This window comes from Castanea sativa, chromosome 2, assembly GCF_040712315.1.
Source record: "Castanea sativa cultivar Marrone di Chiusa Pesio chromosome 2, ASM4071231v1".
Lineage (NCBI taxonomy): Eukaryota > Viridiplantae > Streptophyta > Magnoliopsida > Fagales > Fagaceae > Castanea > Castanea sativa.
In genome coordinates this window covers 38,839,094-38,861,972 of record NC_134014.1, presented here as the reverse complement: position 1 = coordinate 38,861,972, position 22,879 = coordinate 38,839,094, and the positions used below count along the sequence as shown (strand labels likewise).

Below are 22,879 nucleotides of genomic sequence, written 5' to 3'. Positions count from 1 at the left end.
TTTAGGTATATGTGACATTTCTATTATTAATTCACCGATAATTATGCATTAATCAAATCCAAGTAAACAAATGCACGTTTCATTCGTGTAATCTTACAGGACATTCAAATGATACCTGTAATTCTAGATTCATGGAATCTCATTACGAAAAAATAATATTGCGGTGTTTAGTTGATTAGTTGCAGTGTTACATTACCATCACATTCCAAGGATGTGAGATTGCTTTATTTGCTTGGGTCAAAGCATTCCTAGCAGTTATTACAAACCTTCCAATGAAATTCCAAAAATATCAATATGAAATAAATGCACAAAATTTTATTTCATTTTTCTTTATTTTCTTACCAACCAAACAATTCTAATCCACCAAAAATAAAATAAAATTCATTCATTTTCTTGCAATTTCTCACCAACCAAACAATTCATATCCAAGAGCAAATAACCACAAAATAATATTTCACTTTCTCATAAACCAAACAACTTAGATCCTTAAGAAATAAACATAAAATGTTTAAGGACCAAATCTATTCAATTTGAATAATTTTTGATTGGCCCAAGTGTGCATTTAGATTAACTTGAGATTTCGTTTTTCTCTCTTTCTCTCAAATTAGGTTTTAGGGTTTCAAAATGGGGATTTGATTCCGGTAGATCCATTTTATTATAGGTCAAGAGGTGTGGTCATGGTTTGATCCATATCAAATTTCATTTGTTTAATATTAAATTTGATGTCACATTATTAAAAAAGAAAGTAGTGTTACAACTACTACAATTTTTACTATATTGAGTATATTAAACTTACAAGCTAACGTGTCAATAATCACAAAGAAATAATTCAAATATTCAGTTATAAAATGATTGAAATCTACCAATTATATTTATTGTCATGTTAGTTTATAACATTTATTGAGTAAAATACTACAATTTGTCAAAAAAAAAACAAACATTTTCCCTAAAAAATTACTACATCATTATTTTGTTAGTCACATAGATTATTAAGACTAATAATTGTTAGTAGAATGATTAATTGCTCTCGTTTTAAAATTTGAGAAGCCAATAGTATTCAATAGGTAAACTTCAAAAAACTAACTGTATATTTTGGCCATTATTAAATTTAATTAAAAGAAAACCAGGCCATGGATAGGAAAACAGAACAAGAATATTGTTCACCTTTTATTTTTTGTTTCGGTTTTGGTTTTGTTTTTTTTTTTCCCCCTACTTTACAAGAATAAGAGGCCATACTCTTAGGCTGCGTTTGGTTGGGTGTAAAATATTTTTCGAGTGTAAAATAATTTTAGGTGAAAATATTTTCGGGAAAGGAAAATATTTTTAGGTGTTTGGTGGCATTTTAAAAAATACTTTGGAAAATATTTTCAAGTTTTTTGTTGTAATCTTGAAAATATTATAGAAAATAAATTTTTGTTGCTCACATTTTCTCTGCTCCCAAACAAATATATAACATCATTTCTCAATAAAGAAACAAAACCCAAAAAAAAAAATCATAAAATTCGGGAGAGAAGAAGGAAGAGAGAGGGGCAAGATCGCGATTGCGAAAACCAAGCACCGGTGCGATCGCGAAAACCCAGCACCGGCGAGATCGCGAAGGCGGTGCCGGTGCTGGGGTGCGATCTCACCGGCGCGTCTGGGTTGGGGCGCGAGCTCCTTAACTCTCTCTACTCTCTCTCTCTCTCTCTCTCTCTCTCTCTGCGCGTCTGTGAGCCCGGAAATACTTTGAAGTGAAAATAACAACTGAAATGGTTTTACGGGCCAAGAGGGGTATTTTACGGTCAACGCGGAAATTGAAATCCGTTTGATCCAATTTTCAGTGCTTACCAAACACATAGAAGAGTGTAAAATGATTTTCTAAAACCCTTTTCAACCAAAACAAACACTGCCTTATTTTTGGTTGAACTATCATTTTCCTTCTTTTATGGCTGACATTATTTGCCTCCAAAAAAAAAAAAAAAAAAGAAAGAAAAGAAAAGAAAGAAAGAGCAAAACAAGACAAAACAAAGGAAGATGTAGGTGGAGCCCGGAAATTCTACACAATTATGAGATGCAGAGTGATCCAATCCAATCCCACCTCTCAAGAGATGGCCTAGATTTATGGACCCTGCCCAACTCTGTCCGAAAAGTGAATTCCAGATTGGGACCAACAGCGGTGGTAAACTTTGTACCAAATCTATTTCACATTCTCTTCATTATTATTTTAATAATGCCACCCATACACACCGTAACAAATGCACCCCATTTAGATAGATGGGTCATACAGGATGTTCAAGACGGGACCTCTATAGTCTATACCAAAGAAAAGTTGTACCAACTCCCCCAGAAAATATTATTGTATAAGCGACATAATACCTACCTTTCACGTGGAAAAGCTTAGGAAAAGTCAGAATTGCAAGGCTAATTAGATGCAATTAACACAAGCCTCTCTCTATTTATTATTATTATTTATTTTAATTGCATGTAGAAAACTAAATCTAAGAAGGGGTTTATTATTTGTTTCGCGACATTAACTACTACATACAATTTTGGTGTTGGTGTGTGAGTGTATTCCATTATCTCATTATTCTTCCCTGTACAAATGTGTATGTGTGTTTCTCAAAAAAAAAAAAAAAAAATAACTACGAGACTATGAGCACATCTGCACTGCACAAGATCAGGTCGACATAAGTTTATGCCATGCTAAAAGTTGGAGTTTAGTGATTATATAATATTGAAGGTTTGGTTGCCATAAGGCAGTTGTATCTATAGTAACTTTTCTTTACATAAAGTAGCATAGAGTGATCAAATAATATTTATTCACATATATACTTGTTTCAATGTCCTTCCTTGGTTAAAAAACACTAGGGTAACATTATCCTGACTATGACATCATTCACAAACATCCAATTTCTTTAATAGTTGGGTATATATCGAAAGTGACTATCCAATACATTGTTAAATTGGTGATAATTAAGGAACATTACACTTTTTTGATAATCATTAAGGAACATTACACAATGGTGAAGCTGGCCGATAGTACTATATTGCATAGTTGTGAAAGCTGTTTTTTATTTTTTTTATTTTTTATGAACAGTTGTGAAAGCTGTTATGCAATATGCACTCTTCTTTTTCTTGTTTTCATCTAATCTCTTTTGCTATGCAAATACAGAACCACTATTTAATCCTCCATTTATTTTGGTGGAAAATGGTTTTTGGAAAGTGTGTAAGGTCTTTTTAGAAAACAGTTGTGAATTATTGATTCATGGTTTTGTTTGATTGTGAATTTTTTTTTTAATAACAAAAGAGGGATTATGTGTGTGACTATTAACCCAGTCCATTTGAACATGTAGAACTCATAGCTTGGGGCATCTTTGGGTGCATTAGGACTATTCATGTTGTGACATAACATTTTTGCAATGTGCACGACTTGAATTAGACAACTTTTAGACTCGCAAGTGTGACATAATCTGAGACTCCTACTAATGCACCACGCTTCGAAAATTTGTTTGATTGTGACGAATTAAAATGATATGTTATGATGTTCGACTAGTACAAATAATTAAATAATCATTAATAGTACTTCTAATAATTTCAAATAATTATATAAACCAAAACTTTCATTCACATGACAGCTATTAGAACAGCTACAAAATCAACTCAGTATATAGATATTTTTCAAATAAATTTATAGTTCACAAAACTTTAAATAAAATCATAAAAATTCAATCATTCAAAGAGTTTTTTTTTTTTTAGATATAATTTTTAACTTATGAGGCTATCATATTCATTCCTGATAATTTTTTTTTATTAAAAGCCCAAGACACCAATAGATTTTTAGAAGAGAAACTCTTGTTATCACTTGCAAACTATTGAGTAGGTAAAAGATTTTATTTTGAGTCCGTAAAAAATTTTATCAGTTGAGTTGATGTAAACCCACAATCATTCAAAGAGTTAAACATATTCAACCACTTTGACACGCACTAAAAATGGTTCAAACACCATAATAATAGACTAGCCTCTGAACACGCGCTCACGCGCGTGTTAAGAGGCTCTTCTATTTTTTTTTTTTTAAATGTTAATAATTTGAATTAGAACTAAAAAGCTCTCATTCTCTCTATAAATCTCAGATTTGTAAGAAAATAAGTAAAACTTGAAAGAAAAAAAAAATCAAGATTACATGCTGATTGCTGAACGAAGGTCAATGTGAAAATCTAAAAAAAAAATTCCATCAAAGCAAAACCCTATATTATAAACTCAATAAAAAATAAAAACAAACAAACAAATGACACACTAAATCAGCATTCATAAAATACCAATAGTTTACCACAAAAAAAAAAAAAAAATTCCAGAAAAAACATCATACCTTTTAGATGGGGTAATCCATGATTCTACGGTTTGGACTTCGCAAACTTGAATCTCATAACAAGTTCCACACTACAACCATTAGTTAACTTTAACGAAGGTCAATGTGAAAATCTAAAAAAATAATAATAATTCCATCAAAGCAAAACCCTATATTATAAACTCAATAAAAAATAAAAACAAACAAACAAATGGCACACTAAATCAGCATTCATAAAATACCAGTAGTTTACCACACAAAAAAAAAAAAAAAAATCCCAGAAAAAACATCATACCTTTTAGATGGGGTAATCCATGATTCTACAGTTTGGACTTCGCAAACTTGAATCTCATAACAGGTTCCACACTACAACCATCAGTTAACTTTAACGAAGGTCAATGTGAAAATCTAAAAAAAAAAAAAAAATTCCATCAAAGCTAAACCCTATATTATAAACTCAATAAAAAATAAAAACAAACAAACAAATGGCACACTAAATCAGCATTCATAAAATACCAGTAGTTTACCACTCAAAAAAAAAAAAATCCCAGTAAAAACATCATACCTTTTAGATGGGGTAATCCATGATTCTAAGGTTTGGACTTCGCAAACTTGAATCTCATAACAGGTTCCACACTACAACCATCAGTTAACTTTTGGAGGGAGAAGTTTGAAGTGTGCAGTTTTACAATTGAGAGAGAAATGAGCATGCAGGGGAAGGAATAGAAAAAGAGGTGGAAAAGAAAAATTGAAAAACTTAATGGAGGGTGTGGAGTGTGTAGATGAGAATGTGTATTATGGAGTTAACTTATTTTTCTATTTAAAAAAAAAAAAAAAACGTATAATTACTTTAAAGAAGTGGGTTAGTGGAAGAGCGTTTCTATTTTGTAGGCAATGTTTTAGTGCAAGTTAGATATGTATTTTTACCAGATTATCCTTTAATTTTGTCTCTACTTAAACCTAGGGGTGTAGGGGTATTTTGAAACAAAAAAAATCATATTTTGTAGGCAATATTTTAGTTCAAGTTAGACATGTATTTTTACCAAACTATCATTTAGTTCTGTTTCTACTTAAACCTAGGAGTGTAGGGGTATTTTGGAACAAAAAAAAAATTCGATCCAAACAGGTGCAGCTGCTTAAATAGTAGTATAGATATAGACTAGCCTCTAAGCATGCGCTCATGCACGTGCTCAAAGGCTCTTCTATTTTTTGGATAAACTTTAATAATTTACATCTATCATAATTTGAAATTGCTACATTTTTCAATCACAAAAATTCTTAAGAGTGTGATGAGTGTTATGGGTGTGTGAAATAAGAATCCCATTCTATTAAAGAATAATCTTAAACTGCTTATGTTTGAACTTGCAACATTGTCCTGGAATGGTAAGGAAGAACCAAAAAAATAATGAACTTTAAGGAGAAAATTACTTACAAAGTTGCTAGATATTTGAGAAGTTAAAAAAATGGAAGGATTTGGCTACTAATTCAGTTCAGAAGACTGAAAAATCTTGCTCAACAAAAGGACGGTAATAGAGCTATCAAAAAAGAACCGAAGTTAAAACAAACACAAACCCCAAACAATTTTGCAACCATCTAATAAGCTTTCTATAAAAAAAACAAAACAAATTTGCAACTATTAGATAAAAGAAAAAATGCAGAAAAATTCAAAGTCGCAATGCCCAACAAAATCATCAACAATTTAAAAAAGAAAAGGCCACACCTCAACATGCGTTGAGTTCGAGGGCTCAGGTGGCAACTCAAAATCCAAGATCTCTTCCTCTGGCACTACTACTTTCTCAGCATTAGGATCTGGGGAAACCTATAGAATATCAAGCATGTGATTATGTGAATATACAAATGCCTTCAACTATCTCTAAGGACCAAAATTATCACAAAAACTTAAACACATACCATGTCGAGAAAAAACAAACACAGCAATCTTGAAAACAATTTTTAGCAATCCACTAAGCAACCAAATCAGCCTGCAAACAAAACTAAGCCAAAGTCAATGTAAATATGTAGTTTCGATTACTCTGCAAGTAGCAATTTTGTTACCTTTTAGTCTATCACGTACCAAGAAATAAAGAGGTGTTTGTGTTTGTATAGGACTATTGCTAAAAAAACCGGTCTAATAAAATAACAACTTTTTTATGAAACTACCCTAAAATTTAGGATTTGAAATTGAGTAAACGGTTGGTTTAGTGTTTGCTACTTTTTAGGAAAAAAAAATGTATCAAATGCGTGTGAGATATATTTAAATAGAGTGTATATATATAATAACAGAAAAGGTGTATATATCTATTTAGTTTACTTTTTTTAATAACTATTTAGTTTTTTTTTATTTATATATTTAGATTTTTTTTTGGATAAATGTGTGGTGTTTAACTTATTTTTCAATTTAAAAAAAAAACAATAAATGTATTGTTGCTTTGAAGAAATGGGTTAGCGGAAGAGTGTTCCTATTTTGTTGGCAAGGTTTTAGTGCAATTTAGACATGTATTTTTACCAAACTATCTTTTAATTTTATCTCTACTTAAACCTAAGTGTATGGGTATTTTGGAAGAAAAAAATTCGGTCCAAATAGGGGAAGTTTCTTAAATAATAGTATGGAGGGGGAGAAGATAACATTTCTTACCGACAAAATCACTAAAAGCATAATGTGTGATTTGGGCTTTTTTTTTCAAAATTGGGCCCATTCTATACCCTTTTATTAAAAAGTCACAAATTGTATGACCTGGGCCGGAAGTATTTAGTTCATATTCGACACAATAACCCAAAGCAAGTCCAGCCCATGATTTCCCTTAAAAATCTTTGATATATGAATTTGCAAAATTTAGTTCACGCTTTACTTTGTTGAGGAACGTTGAAAGTTGAAGGCGGTCAAGGTCAAGGTCAAGCCCGGTTTTCCGATCTGAGCCGCCGGCGGCGGCCGAGCCGAGCCGAGCCCGACGAAGATGGACTACGACAACAAACTCGTCCTCGCTCCAATGGTTCGCGTTGTAAGTTCTCCAACTCTTTAAACTCTTTTTTTTTGTTTGGTTACCGAGAAAACTCAAAGTGAGAGAGAGCTCTTTTTGTGTTCAATTTTTTTTTTGTGAAATTTATTTGATTAAGAGGAGTTTTTTTCGTTAGGGAACGCTACCGTTAAGGTTACTAGCTGCTGATTATGGTGCAGATATCACTTACGGGGAAGAGATTATTGACCATAAATTTGTCAAATGCGAGCGGAGAGTCAATGGTAACGCTATTCCTCTCATAATTCATAGAATTCATGGTTTTGATTTCAAACTTAGCTATTCATTGATCAAATTTTTAATTGCTTTTGTTCTAGGAAATTATTGTGATAATTAAAATCATTTTTTTTTTTTTTTGAGAAGTAAAAGTTAAGTTACAAGGCTCTTAATTTTTTAACTAAAATCATAATTTTAATTATAATGGAATCATAATTTTCTTGTTTCTAATGGCTTAAATTAATCTTATGTGGAAACTGGAAAGATCAGAAGTAAAACTTACTTCAGTGCTTACTAATAGAAAGGAAAATATAAATTTTTTTTTAGAAAGTAATAGGGAATTTTATTAATCAAAGGGAAGTTCTGATTAAAGAGCTTTGTAGTGGGTCATAAAATCAACTAAATAGTTCTAAAAACCTGTATAATCATGGTGCACCATTCAAATAAAGAACATTAAAATGATAGATTTGAGTTCAGTTACGGAAATCTCTACTACATCAAAATTCGTGACTATTATGCTCCCTCCAAATTACCCACATAACACTATTACTATGCCTTCTATTCTATACATCCCTTTCCTACATGAGAGCACAGCTAACACCTTATACGACACAACCCAATGCACCATAAATCATGAGTTACCAAGCAATGAAGTAGAAGACGATCCACAGATTCTCTGCTATCCTTACACATGAACACTAATTAACCAATACCTTATTCCTTTTACTAAGATTGTTTATAAACAAAATTTTACCCAACACTAGTCCACACAACAAAATACTACTCTATTCAGTACATCCCTATTCCAAATACACTTTGATGCAGGACAAATTTTTCTTGTCTATGCATGCTTGTGGTGGGTAGAGGTTTAGGAGGATTTGTGGATCTAGGTTTTAGATATTTTTTTTGGTATAAGTAAGAGAATAATTTATCAGAATGAAGCTAGGTTTCAGAACTTTTAAAAAGAAGGCTTAGAGTTCAAGAATGAATATAGTTTTGTAGGGAAGAGGAAAGATTTGGTTTATGATTGAAAAGACGTAAGAAGAAGTGGAAATCAAAGTTCTCCACAATCTTACATATTGCATGTGCACGGTACCCATGAACAATTAATGCATGTGAACATTACCTGTGAACTTAGACTCTATTCATATGTAGATATTTTCCCATTTGTAATTGTTTAGGCTGCTTTGTGTTTTCTTTCACGGAGTTTTCAATAAAATTATTTTTACCTATCAAAAAATATTAATAGTGCCAGAAAATTAAAGAGAGAGAGAGAGAGAGAGAGAGAGAGAGAGAGAGAGAGAGAGAGAGAGAGAGAGAGAGGGCAGAAACCTGATTTGGGGTACGATGTCATTATTGATTGACATTTAAGTATTCGTTGATGGATGTTGTGGAAGGAAATTATTGAGTAATTCCTTGTATAATTTTTTTCTTTTTGGAAAATTCAAGAAACTCATATCTTTATTCAATATTGCTCAGAACACATTGGGTCCACTGATTTTATTGAGAAGGGGACAGATAATGTTGTTTTCAGAACATGTAATGAAGAAAGAAACCGGGTGGTGTTTCAGATTGGCACTTCTGATGCAGTGAGAGCTCTCACTGCTGCGCAACTGGTGTAAGTTAATTGTGGCTTGCATTTTCTTCTTTTTTATGAGATTAGGATGACTTAACAAGAGTAATAACTCTAAATTTAAAATTTGTTTCTATAATTTTATATATAAAGTATAAATTTTTTAGTTCGATTCACATGTCTGCTATATAACATTTTGTTGCATTAGATGCTATATGTTTTACAATGCAGCCCTGTCTACTTTTTGTTGGTTATCTACTTTTACGGGCTTGGACAATATAGTTGTCTATAACTTAAGTCTGGATTGTCTTGGAAATAAAAGTGGTTTCTCCCTCTTTTGATGCAAGATGAAATTACTGACACAGTATTTATTCTTTTAGGTGTAAAGATGTAGCAGCTGTAGACATCAATATGGGTTGCCCTAGGTCATTTTCCATTAGTGGGGGTATGGGTGCTTCACTATTGACTAAACCAGAGCTAATTCATGATGTATGCAATGCTTATCCTCTCAAAATGCTTTTATTTCTTTTTCTTTCCCCACTCTTTTCAGTGAAGAACTTTTGCTGTTTGTACTTTACTCTTCACTTTGCTTCCTTTCAAAACCAGATTTTGACGACATTAAAGAGGAACTTGGACACCCCAGTAACATGTAAGATTCGGCTTTTAAAATCATCTCAGGATACGGTAGAACTAGCAAGGCGAATTGAGAAAACTGGTGTTTCTGCCCTTGCTGTCCATGGGAGGTAATTTTTAATTATCCCAGTTTCCTTTTCCCAGCCTCGATAGCTTTCAGTAAAACAGTTGCTTGTTTGCTTTTTCATTTTTTCCCGTCCTTCATGAAAGTTTTTGTTCTTAATATCAGTTTCTGAAATGCATTGTAATACTTCCTGTACTTTTTCAATCTTTATTCCTTCTAGTATGTTTGGTTGGAAGTGTGAGAGGGAAAGAAGGGGGAAGAGTTCCTTTTTGGTTGAAGGGGAGTGGTGGGGAGGGGAGGAAAATGGGTCATTGCACTTTATCTTGGCTCCACCATTTTTGCTTTCTTTCTGGAAAATGGAAAGAAATGAAACGTAGAAATTTTTTTGTTATTCATTTTAATTTTTAGGTTTTATCCAGTGGGGTCAACTAGTTAGTTTTCTTTCTTTCCTCTTATCCCTTACAGCCAAACACATGGATGGAAGGGTAGTCCCCTTCCCTTTCTTGCCTTCTTTTTCTTTTATGGAAACGAACACATTGTCCAAGATTTTTTTTTTAATTTTTGGATAAGTACGTTGTCCAAGATTGGTTGGGTTAGTCATCCTGGGTTTTTTTTTATTATTAAATTTTTATATTTATAGGTGGTTTGGTTAAGCATTCTGTTAGCTCCTTGGTATTATACTATTATGAGATTTGAAATTAGCTTGATTTACTGTTACAGTTGCAGTCCCTTTTCAATTCAAATAACTAAATTTTGCATCACTCCAATCCTATAGGATATAAAATAGTACTACCTACTACCTATCAAAAAAAAATAGTACTACCTACTTAATAGCAAAAGTTAAAAGAAAAATAAAATTTATATGGTCTAAATAAGAAGGAAACACTGATTAATTATTATTACCTATAAAAAGAAGAAGAGGAAAAGAAAAGAACCGTCTAAGCATTCTTTTATACTAATTTTTTATGAACTATAGGTGCTGAAATTGAAGTACAGTGCAGAGAATATGTTCCAGTCATGAATTAGGTCCCCCTAGATTGGAAATGGGTTTTGATTGAGGGCTTAAAAGTGCAAGAATTAGAAAATCAAGAAATTGAGATGAACCAAGAGCAGTTATGGAAATGCTTATATTTATCCAAGGGAGGTAGAGTCACCCTAATCAAAAACACCCTATCTAATTTATCCACTTATTTTCTATCTTTATTTCCTATACCTGCTAGTGTGGCTAACCGAATTGAGAGGCTCCAGCGAAATTTCTTATGGGGCAGTTTTGGAGATGATCCTAAAATTCATTTGGTTAAATGGGCTACTGTTTGTGCTCCTATTTCTTCGGGTGGCTTAGGGATAAGGAAGATAAGACTTTTCAATGAGGCTTTACTTGGGAAGTGGCTATGGAGATTTGGGATTGAGAAAGATGCCCTTTGGAGACAAGTGATAGAGATGAAATATGGATGTGTGTGTGGGGGGGGGGGGGGGGCTGGTGTACCAGATCTGTGAATTATGGTGTTGGTTTATGGAAAAATATCAGTTAGGGATGACCTTTCTCACGCCATATTCTGTATGATATTGGTGATGGGTCTAAAGTGAAGTTTTGGCAAGACCGGTGGTGTGGAGAGACATCCCCTTGCTGTTAGATATCCCGACTTGTTTAGATTTTGCGGGAATAAGGATGCCAGTGTGGCTGAGCTTATGAAGTCCTCCAATGGTGTCCTCTTTTGGGATGTGAGATTCTTTAGGGTGTGCATGCTCGGGATCTAGAGGCTATGTCAGATTTCATGGAAACCATATATGGTTCCTCCTATAAGGGGGCTAGGTGAGGATAAAATATGTTGGATACCTAGCATAGATAAGGGTTTCATGGTTAGTGATTATTATAGAATTTTGGTTGGCAACACTTTCTATGGTTTTCCTTGGACAAGTATTTGGAAGTAGAAGATTCTCTCTAGAGTAGCTTTCTTTGTTTGGACTGCTGCCTTAGGGAAATGCTTGACGATTGATAATTTACGAAAAAGGAAGGTGTGGATTTTGGATTGGTGCTACATGTGTAAGAGAAATGGTGAATTGGTTGACCATCTATTCCTTCATTGTCCTTTTACTATGGATCTATGGTCTATGGTTTTGGGTCTATTTGGAGTAACTTGGGTTATGCCGCACACTGTTTTGGGGCTGTTAGGGTGTTGGCAAGGCAGCTTTGATCGTCATCGAAATGGTTATATTTGGTCCATCATTCATCATTGCTTAATGTGGTGTCTTTGGAGGGAGAGAAATAGTAGATGTTTTGAAGATATTGAGAGATCTATTCCGGACCTCAAGCTACTCTTTTTTAGAACTTTAATGGATTGATTATTTGCTTTGCAAAAACAATCATTCCCTTCTTTTATTGATTTCCTAGACTCTTGCAATTTTTGTACTTGATTTCTTAACCCTTGTTCACTCCCTGTGTACTAGGGTGTTCCTTTTTTATATCAATATAACTTATAAAAAAAAAAGTTATGGAAGCTAAAAATGCTGTGAGAAAAGTAGTGTAAAGTAAGAAATTGGTGTTAATGGCAGCAATTGTAAGTGTTTTGACAGGTGATACTCAAAGAGTAGTTAGTAGCATGCAATAGTAGGTGAGGGAGCAGAACTTTCAACCTTGGACTTGTTTGGCAGAAGACTTCCTGAGGGTTCTAAACTGCTTTGATAGTTAAAGGTTTCAATCATGAGTGGTTGTTGAGGAAAGGGCTTAGCCAATAGAAGAGACGTTGGAGATAAGAATGTTGAGGTGTTAGCAATTGTAAAAGAAGTGTTTTTGTGAAATATGAGGGTGTTAACATGAATGATGCTAAAGAGAGGGGCATAGATGCTAAACAAAAACAACAAAACTACACTGTAGAATCATAACTACAGTGTTAAAAGGGATAACTTACTCTCCTTGTATGGAGTTTTGTTTTGCAGACTTATTCTTTTTTTCCCCCCTTCCTGGTTTGATTGATCTTTGTAATTTGGGCTCTTGATATTGATGACCCTATAGTACATTTCCAGTGTACTGGGGTTGGCTTTTTATTAATAAATTTTTTTATGTTACCTATCAAAAAAAGAAGTGTTGATAGGGATTACAAACTAATATTTTATTTTAAGAGTATGATTAACATTAATACTCAATTATGCATTGCAAATTTTCAAGTTTACAAGCTAAAGGACTGATAGAAATGAATTTGAATGTGTTGAAGGCATCACTACGTTTATATTCTTATACTACCAGTATTCTTACCTGAGTTTGGGACCTATAGCAAAGTTAAACATCAATGTTTTTCTTTGATTTAATAAATGGATTCATCTGTTTCTGTTCAATTTATATGCAGAAGAGTAGCAGATAGGCCCAGGGATCCAGCTAAGTGGAGTGAGATTGCTGATGTTGTAGCAGCCTTATCCATTCCAGTTATAGCAAATGGTGATGTCTTTGAGTATGATGATTTTCGATGTGTCAAAGATGCTACAGGTCATTAAGAGTTTCTTAATTGATTGTAATGATGTTCCTTGAAAATTATATACTGCACAGTGAGGCCTTTAAATTGATCCATTATGCATGGAGTAGAGATGCTGTTGTTATCCTTGTTTAACATTTTTGTCTGACTTGCACAGCCCTTTCTTTCTTTCTTTTCTCCTATCACGTACACCTCACGTTTCCAAGGGTCTGATTGGTTAGAGTTTTTAAAAACTGGCAATAATGGATTCTTATTTGTCAGGAAAATCTAAGATTATTAAAGGTGTTGATTCCTTCTATAGTTGGAACCAGTATTACTTTAGCCAACAATCCAAGATTTATTTTTCAGCTGTGCAATTTTATTTTGGGTATGATTCTTCTACTATTGATTCTGAGAGAGAGAGAGAGAGAGAGAGAGAGAGTAGATCCTGTCCTTGTATTCATTTGGATGAACTAATTTTCATCCCAAAAGAGATTGTGCAGCTTTTTAAAACATCAACTTTTTCAAAGTACAGCTGTGCTTTTACACAATAAACAAAATAATGACAATTAGGTAGTTACAGTAGTCTGCCTATAGTCTCATTCATAAACTGATGAAATAAGCCCCTCCAAACGCATACCATATAAGAAGTCCAATACCTTCAAGCAATAGGAAAGGAGTGTTATAAGCTAGTTAATTTCTTGTGACAATAATGGTTGCTCCATACCAGCAACAGTTATTTCATTTTGACGGGTAAATTACAAAATTATGGTTTATTTGATGTGTAGGCTTATGTGAAGTCTACTTATTCTATGATCATGAGATATTTGTGACTGTGTATTGATAGAGTACAAAGTCACAGGAACAAGGAAGATATGTGCATAATGGAAAGTACTAGCAAGAGTAGGCCTGTATAATCCTAGTGCAGCTAGTTACTTGAACAAGGAAGTAAACAAAGTACTTCAAGAAAGTACTTAAGAGATATGCTGTTGGTATGTGGTAAATACTTTTTAAAATTTCATGATTTGGTAGTTGTATTTTGGTTGGAGGTATTGGTTGGGCAATCTCTCTTCTTTTGTTTGGAATCTAGGCCCTTTATGCTTGTTCTGGACAATGTGGAGGGGAATCATCGTACATGTGAAGATGTGCCAGCCTTGTTGATTTGATTGAAGACTATTTCTTGAGATCATTGTTTGAACAGTCTCGTGTTTTGAGTCTTAGTTATATGTACCCTTTGTAGATTTCATTGAACTCTAGTTTAGATTGTAATTCACATTTTTTGTAATTCTTTAGGCTGTCTTATTTATACATATTGTGTACATGAGGTAGTTCCTCTTCATCAATAAAATTCTATTACTTCTGAAAAAAAGGCTATCATTTCTTGGAATGTGATAGCATCGTACTCATTCAAAGGGATCACTTTGAAGGAAAGGCAGGGATAAAGAGAGCATTTGGTTTCATCCAAACCCTTCAGGCCAATTTTGTTAAATTGTATATATGGAGTATGGCTGTGTATCTGAGGGATGTTTCTAACTTTTTTTTTTTCTTTTTAAAACTTGTATTCATGATATCTAGGATCCCATGTTAAGGAAAATTATATTTAACGATAGTATATACATCCAATTTCTAAGTTATGCTGGGTTTCTTCAGGTGCCTCATCGGTGATGGTTGCTAGAGGAGCTCTTTGGAATGCTTCAATTTTCTCTCCCAAAGGCAAAGTATCTTGGGAAGATGTGAAAAGAGATTATATTAGGAAGGTAATTTTGACAAAACATTGTATTTCCAGTTATTCTTAAATGGGTTTAAGCCAAGATCCTTGTCGCTTAGTGACATTGCTTGGTCTTTTTTATAAGGAGAACCAGGGACCAAATTCCCCCTCCCCCACTTGTTATAACAATTGAAGTGTCCAAAAAAAAAAAAAATTAAATCAGTTTTAAAACTTCTGATGAAATTAGAAATGTCTATGATATTTTCCTTTTTGACATGAGTAGAATTGTCTGATGAAAATATAAATACAATGCTATCATTAAGGAAGTTAGTTTGGCCTTTCCTCATTGAGGTCAAGCCATTTTTTACCAGATAGATTTCTGTGTTGGGCCTACCTCCATGTTATATGGCCCTACTAGCCTTGACTCTATCATTTTGCTGAAAACTAAAAAAAAAATATGTTAGAAGCTCAGAAAATTCTAGACCTAACTAAACTACCAACATACTCTACTCTTAATTCGTAAGCTTGCAGAATTTACAGTTTTGCCCCTAAATACACAATTAACCATTACTTGTTAAATAAACGTCCATATTAAAAATTGTTTTACCGTAACTCCCATATAATTAGACCCTTAAAACCACATGAATTTTACTTTAATTGGACTTCACACATTGGCCCCATAAAGTAAATCATAAATATGCGAATTTGTAAAGTAGTAGCATATTAATATTCTATGGCTGCATCACAATCATGTATGCCCATAATGTTTTCTTTGGGGCCTTTACATAGGCTACCAATTGCATCAAATAAGGAAGGAAAATCAGATTATAATTAAACAATCAAATCCCATAAAATTCTCAAAATAAAGTAAAATCAAATCAAATAAAAATTGCAGAATAGCTCAACATAAAATTGGCAACAATTTTGGTTCCAATGGTTTCAATCAGTCAAACTGGAGTCTGCCTCACTCATTATTAATTTAATTCTATATTTATAGATGTAACATCTACCATGCAGGCTAGATTTGTACTCTAGTAGGTTTGGTTGAAGTTTATATGAGCTAACTTATTTGCACTTGTGATTTCAGAGCATCTTGTGGGACAATGACATTAAAAGCACAAAGCACACTTTAAAGGAGATGATTATGCATTATTCGTCCCTTGAACTCCCAGAGGGGAAGGCCGTGATCAAATCAGAATCCTTGGCAGATTTAGCGTAAGTTCAAATTCGTTAGGCACCCAACAAAAAGTGCATTTATTTACAGGTGCATATTCTATGATCCAGATTTTTTTAGTGGATGTGTCTTTAGGGTGTGTGCTAATCACTGGAATTCAGGGAATCCATTGAGCACTCTTACTTTCTTGTTTGTACATGTAAGTGATTCAAAATTCTTAGGGTGAAGTTGTGCTCTTTGGCTGAGTTGAGGGAATCTTATGAATACACCAAATTCATTAAAATTTTCAATTCATAGAAATAAGATGTACCTCAAATGTTGGGTATGGTCATTTTATTCACTATTTTGATTTCAGCCTAATTTTTAGTACCTGACTTTGATGGTCTTTTAGATACCAACCTTTTAGCTGTAAGACACTCGCATTTTACAGGAGCAAAGCAAACCATTAACAATAAAGATCAAATAAAGTTTGGATTAAAAGGAGTAAAAAAAAAAATCTCATGTTATCAGTATACTATGTTGGGAGCAAGTGTTTTTCCCCCCCTTTTAATTCTTCAGTATCTATGATTCTGGAGATTAAATCACATGCTCTTTTGATATAACGAAGACAACAAATTGAGATACTTTAAAAAGCCCAAGCCATATGGGGGGAAAAATCCATAGAAATCATCTTATTCTTTTAAGAGCCATATGTAAAAATTATTTATAGATTTTGAAGCTTACTGAGTAAAAAAACCTCATTAATCTTGCACATTGTGGTTTTTTATTTATTTTTTCTTTTAAGAGCTGATGTTGTTTTCTCTTACCTTTCAGGCAACTTTATGGGGAGGAAAAGTACTATAAGTTTGTCCACGAAAAAAGGTTACTGGTCAATGGGAGCAGATGAATATAGTTTTGTTCAAGTGTTTCAAGAGTTTGTTTGTCAACCAAACAGAGACTAGCTTGTGAGTTTTTCCTCCTTTTAATTTTTTTTTTTTTTTGCCATTGTTATTTCCACATATCCTTCTCTACATTAGTAACATTGTAGCCACTGAAGTTGCATATGCATTTTTCTTCTAGTTTATTTTATCAGAATGGTAAACACTTCTCTGGTCACAATCTCATAAATGGAAATTTGGTTGTCTCCTTGGAAGGAAATATAATCTAGAGTAAATTAATGGGCTTTACGTCATAAAATAGTTGCATAGGATCAGGTTGGATAATTTTTTCCCTCTTTAGTTTGAATCTGTTGTCATGAACAAGTCTGTTATCTGCTAGGAAGCACCGACGTGGTTGGGAGGGTGCCACACCGGAGTCCGATGTGGCTTGACGTGGGGTGCGGCCATTGACGCTGCTGCCCGTGCGTTGGTGCTGCGTCCAAGTTTTCTTTTTTGGATTCGCACTAACTCGGCTCCGATTTGCGCCGATTTGGCCTCGATTCGCGCTGATTCAGCCAGAATCGGGTCATATCGGCCAAATCAGATCGTTTCGGCTGGTGGCTGGAACTGCCCGAAACGGCAGAAATCGGCCTTGAATCATGCCGGAACAGCCGAAATCAGCTTTGAATGAGGCCCAAACATCCTAAATCTGTGATTCCTCAATTTTATTCTGAATATTTGTTGCATCTTTTGTGTTTTCTTTTTTGTTTTGTGTTTCTTGCCTTCCTCTTTCTTTGTTTTGTGAACCAAGACCATATTAATGTGTTTTTTAAGAATATTTTAATAGTAAAAATATATAAAAAATAGGCGTAAATGCACTTTTAGTCCCTTTATTTTGGCGTTTTTTCATTTTAGTCCCTACATTTTAATTTTACCACTTTTAATCCCTAATTCAATTAGCGCGTTCCATTTTGGTCATTTCCGTTAACCCACCAACGGAAATTGCTTAGGTGGCAAATTGATGCTGACATGGTCAATTAAAAAATAATAAAAAATTTTAATTAGCATTTAAAAAAATGCCAGCTCAGCTTCTAAATACAAAAAAAAAAAATTTATTAATCAATTTTAACAAAATTAAAAACAATAAAATACATCAATCCAAATCTAATTCATTTTGAACAAAAACATACAAGAACACAATCACAAATTTAGACATCAACCCAAGAACATGAAGCACAAACCCAAAGCAAAACACAAAAAACACAAACATTAACACAAGATCACAGTCACAAAGAACACAGTAACAAACATAAACTGAAAAAAAAAAAGAGTAATTAAATTTTTTTCTTTTTTTCTTTTCATTATTTTCGGAAGAACAAAGTAACATGTTCTTCATGTTCTTCGGGAAAGAACATGAAGGTTGCCCAGAAACCTCTCTTGAGACCATCTGCAAGCCATGAATCTTCACCTGAGACCCTCGGCCACACCATCGAGCACGGCCAAACGCACCACCGTACCCATGAACCCATAACACCAACCCAGAACGCCAACGTCGTACCCACCCACCAATCTGACCACGTCAAAGTTCAAACCCCGACAAAGTTCAAACCCATATCACAACCAACAAAATGTTCAAACCCACGACAAAATGACCAATCTGACCACGACAAAGTTCAAACCCACAGCCACCAGAATTTCATCATCATCGTCAGTTATAGCTTGCTCTCAGTTTTGGATCTCTAATTCAAAGCCATATCAGATCTGATTTGGTAGTACCAAGCTCGAGTTTCAGATGGGTGTTTGATAAATTGACTAAGAGAACTGAAGATGATATGTTTTTGGGAAAATTAGTTGGCTGGAGATGTGGGTTTTGTGTGGACTTTGTGAAAGCATCTTGGGTTTGATCCAAAATCAGTTTTTTAAGCAACCAGACACCAAAAAATCACATATCACAGATCCATAAAACCGCTGAAAAAAAAAATACATACCTCCAGAGTATCAAACAATCATCAGATCTGGTGAAACCCACAAAAGAAATTACAAATCCATGAAAACCCACAAAAGAAATTACCTTCTGTAAGAGATTCTAATGCCTCAACCTGGTTCTTGGGTCCCCACACGCAGCGTATGGAGAAGACTCCATAGCAACAACCCCTTCCATCTTCTTCATCAGATCAAACCCAAAAAAAGAACCGAAAATTGAAGAGAAAGAGAGAATAGATTGGGAGAGAAAGAGAGAGTTTGGAAATGTGGATGATGAAAGAGAAGGGAGAAGAGTTTATGTTTGTTAATGTCTTCTTTGTGTCTGTGATCTTTGTGTTATTGTTTGTGTTTTTTGTGTTTTGTTCCGGGTTTGTGCTTCATGTTCTTGGGTTCATGTTTAAATTTGTGATTGTGTTGTTGTGTGTTCTTATTCAAAATGAATTAGATCTGAATTGATAAATTTTACTGTTTTTAATTTTGTTTTTTCCTTTTTAATTTTGTTAAAATTGATTAATAATTTTTTTTTATTTAGAAGCTGTGCTGGCATTTTTTAAATGCTAATTAAATTTTTTTATTATTTTTTAATTGGCCATGTCAGCATCAGTTTGCCACCTAAGCAATTTCCGTTGGTGGGTTAATAGAAAGGACCAAAATAGAACGCGTTAATTGAATTAGCGACTAAAAGTGGTAAAATTAAAATGTAGGGCCTAAAATGGAAAAACATCAAAATGTAGGGACTAAAAGTGCATTTATGCCTAAAAAATAAAAATAAAAATATTTTTAATAATTTTTTAATTGCCACACCCGCACCCTATTTTCTCAAAAATTGCTGAGTCTCGCACCCACACCTGAGTCCTAAAACACACCCGTGCTTTTTGCATACATTTGAAATTTTATCACTATCATTTACTTATTCCTTCTACTTTGATTGTTTGGGATTTTCATACAGTACCTTGATGTCATTTATGTAATGTATGCTAGAAGTTCATAATATCCTGCTATACTTCCTTGGGTACCTGTTTTTATTTTGAAGAAGCACAAAATGTGTCTTATGCAGATAATTGTGCAGTATTCTTTGTGTTTGCGACTTCAGAAGCAGAGAAGCCCTGTAGGTTGGGTTAGCCAAAGCTATGGGGTTCTTATCCGAAGTCCAGGGGCCCATAAAGCTGAATCAATTTGTTGACGAGTTGTAGAACTAATTCTGCGCTCTTCAAAATTGCTGTCTATAAAATTCTGCTTAAATATTAATTCTTTTTAGAGGGTTTTCAGCATTTGGAGGGTTGTATGATTATGTTGGAAGTAATTGAGTGCCTTGTGTAGGTGTAGCATCAATTTTCCATGTTGACCTATGATGTAGGAGATTGAGATATACTTTTATGTTCAAGGAAAGGAAAATCATATTTTTTTATTAACTACCGAAGCATCCATCAGATATGAATGATAACAATAGCAAGTTATAGCATTGAATCAAGAAATTGCCACTCCTTCATGGGAGATTCAGTTTGTCCTTGAGGCCATTCGGAAGCTGAGTGCAGTTATTTCTGGAATGAGGCTGCTCATGACATTGGTAAAATGGTCTTTGTTTTGTAACTGTTTTGATTCTGTTTCTACTTGGTGTTTTCCTTCAAGCTTGTGCCAAACCTCGAGGAGTTTGGATTGCTTTTAAATGGAACTTCTCTGTTAGCCAAAAAAAGAAGTAATTTATATATCCAGAGAAAATGATTTGTCTTTTCCAAGGCTTCCAATTCCTTTTATCGAGGATTAAAGGGGCTTGTCGTTTAAGAAGCTATGACTTATCTTTAAAAGCTTGCAACTTGTTATTTTCCCTAGGTTTTTTACTTCCTCCAACTTGTGCTTAATGGCCCGTCTAGATTGAGGGCGAGGGAGAGGGAGAGGGAGCAGAATAAAGTAGAGTAGATTTAGCTTAAAATTAATTTATTTTAAGTCAATTCTACTTTATTTTCTTTCACTCTCCCTCGTTCTCTCTTTTATCCAAACGGGCCATAAAAGGTTTGTTACAGGTCTTGCTAGAGGTAGCTTACGTCTGTTACAGTGTTCCCTAGCTGATTGAATCTTTGCAGCTCACTGTTGAGGAATCTTTTTTTATTTATTTATAAACACTGTTGAGGAATCCCAACTAGGCTTTGCTGTGGTATTAATTTATTGATGCACCTTGTGCCGGCCGGTCAGTTGTCAAGAGTTTTTTCTTTTAATAATCTTTTAGCTCGGTTGTTTATTGACCATTTTTTAACATATCTCTTTGTTTTTGTTTTTTGTTTCCTAGGTATAATTATACTTTAACAAACCTTTTGGTAATGAGGATAACCTTTCTGATTTTACTTTTTAGAGCTCTAAGCAAATAAGTAGTAAAAAGTTGCATTTAAAATTTTGAAATGCACTTTAGGTCATCTCTATTTTCTCATGTTACACCTTTTCGCTAACATGGTCTTGTACAGTGGAGTCAGACCCATGTGGATATTCTTCCTTATAATAACCCAGTCAATTCACAAGCATTTGAGAATTTCGTGATTCATATTTACAAGACAGGAGAAAAGTATATTTGGATTATCACTTGGACAGTTTATGGAAGGCAAGTAAAATGGAAAAGAAAGAGAAAAGCTAGAGAAACGTGGGAGACAGGAACGAATAGTGAGGAGAGAAAATAGGGGCAAGAAATTGTGGGTTGTAGTAGTTACTCAATACTCACATTAATAACCAAAACTTGTGTTTATTTGTAAAAATAAGAACACTAATGAGAAAAATTTAACTGGGTCTCTATCCTTTAATGAGGTTATTGGAATTTGGATCGCATCAAGGGAGTTTCGCTTTCCAATAACGCACCTATATGGTATAATAAAGAATAATATTAAAAGAAAAGAAATACTAGATTGAGAAACAGATTATGACATATAACTAATCTAAAAAAACCGCTTGTTTAACAAGAAATTTTCCTTTTCGATAGTTTTCGTAAACAGTACCTCACACCCTGTTATCTTCTCTACAGTCTCTACACATTTAGACCAATGAAGAAGCAAAGACAAGATACAATGACACATTCTATGCAATATTGGCACCAAAATTGGCATATAAAGTATAATACAACCTAGCTAGATAAAACTATAAAAGTAGCAACTAAACAGAGTGGACTTCTTTATGTGGCAAAATCTGTGAGCCATGCGTGGCGTCTACACACTCACTCTACAGAAGCATTTGCTTGACTTCATCTTCATTCTCTATTGATTATCAGATCAACAGGTGATGGGGCCAGCTCATCTACAGTTCAACTGTCCAAATTCATCACTGACCAATGAATCTACAGCTAGAGCTAGCTATACTCCCTTTACCTATGTGTATATACTGTAGACTACTAAAATACGTCTTGGTATTTAAAATTTGGGATTATTTTATATTTGATTTTGTTTTCATATTAATCATTCATTTTTATTTAGTAAATTGACCATTTTAGCTTTTAACTATTTTGTGAAATTTAGCTTTAAAATGATCTGGAATGCAAGAACTTTCAATATTATGTACCAAAAAAACATATTATGGATGAGTACATTACAAAAATGAATTGCATGACTAACATGAAAACAATTTTAATCATGAAAAAATTTAAACACAAATAGTCAAAATAAAAACTATTAGACTTATGAAAGAGTAGATTTAGGGGCATTTAGTAAATAATATAAAAATCTGTGTGTGTGTGTGTGTATGTGTCTGTCACAAGACATTAGTATTATTATATTGATATTGAGAGAGAGAGGGAGAGGCGTGCGTTTACTTCCCACCGAGGTTTCTTTTCTTTTCTCTCCATCTCTCATTCCGCAGTTACACGCTTCAATTAACTTGTGCCTGTTGCCTATTCATATTTCTCTACCGCGCTT

At 33.7% G+C, this 22,879-nt stretch overlaps 1 protein-coding gene across 1 annotated transcript; it reads left to right on the top strand.

Moving 5' to 3' along the window:
- Positions 1-7,167: 7,167 nt before the first annotated feature.
- On the top strand, positions 7,168-20,404 carry LOC142624399 (uncharacterized). Its single transcript, XM_075797964.1, has 10 exons — positions 7,168-7,323; positions 7,457-7,562; positions 9,034-9,172; positions 9,508-9,616; positions 9,734-9,870; positions 13,169-13,305; positions 14,921-15,027; positions 16,066-16,193; positions 16,966-17,096; positions 20,050-20,404. The coding sequence occupies exons 1-9, from the start codon at positions 7,279-7,281 to the stop codon at positions 17,036-17,038; spliced, it is 981 nt and encodes a 326-aa protein (XP_075654079.1). The 5' UTR covers positions 7,168-7,278; the 3' UTR covers positions 17,039-17,096; positions 20,050-20,404.
- Positions 20,405-22,879: the final 2,475 nt, after the last annotated feature.

Coding starts and splice junctions, on each gene's coding strand:
- LOC142624399 (XM_075797964.1), top strand. CDS start 7,279: ATGGACTACGACAACAAACTCGTCCTCGCTCCAATGGTTCGCGTT. Junction 7,324..7,456: donor TCGCTCCAATGGTTCGCGTT/GTAAGTTCTCCA, acceptor TTTTTTCGTTAG/GGAACGCTACCGTTAAGGTT. Junction 15,028..16,065: donor AAAGAGATTATATTAGGAAG/GTAATTTTGACA, acceptor TTGTGATTTCAG/AGCATCTTGTGGGACAATGA.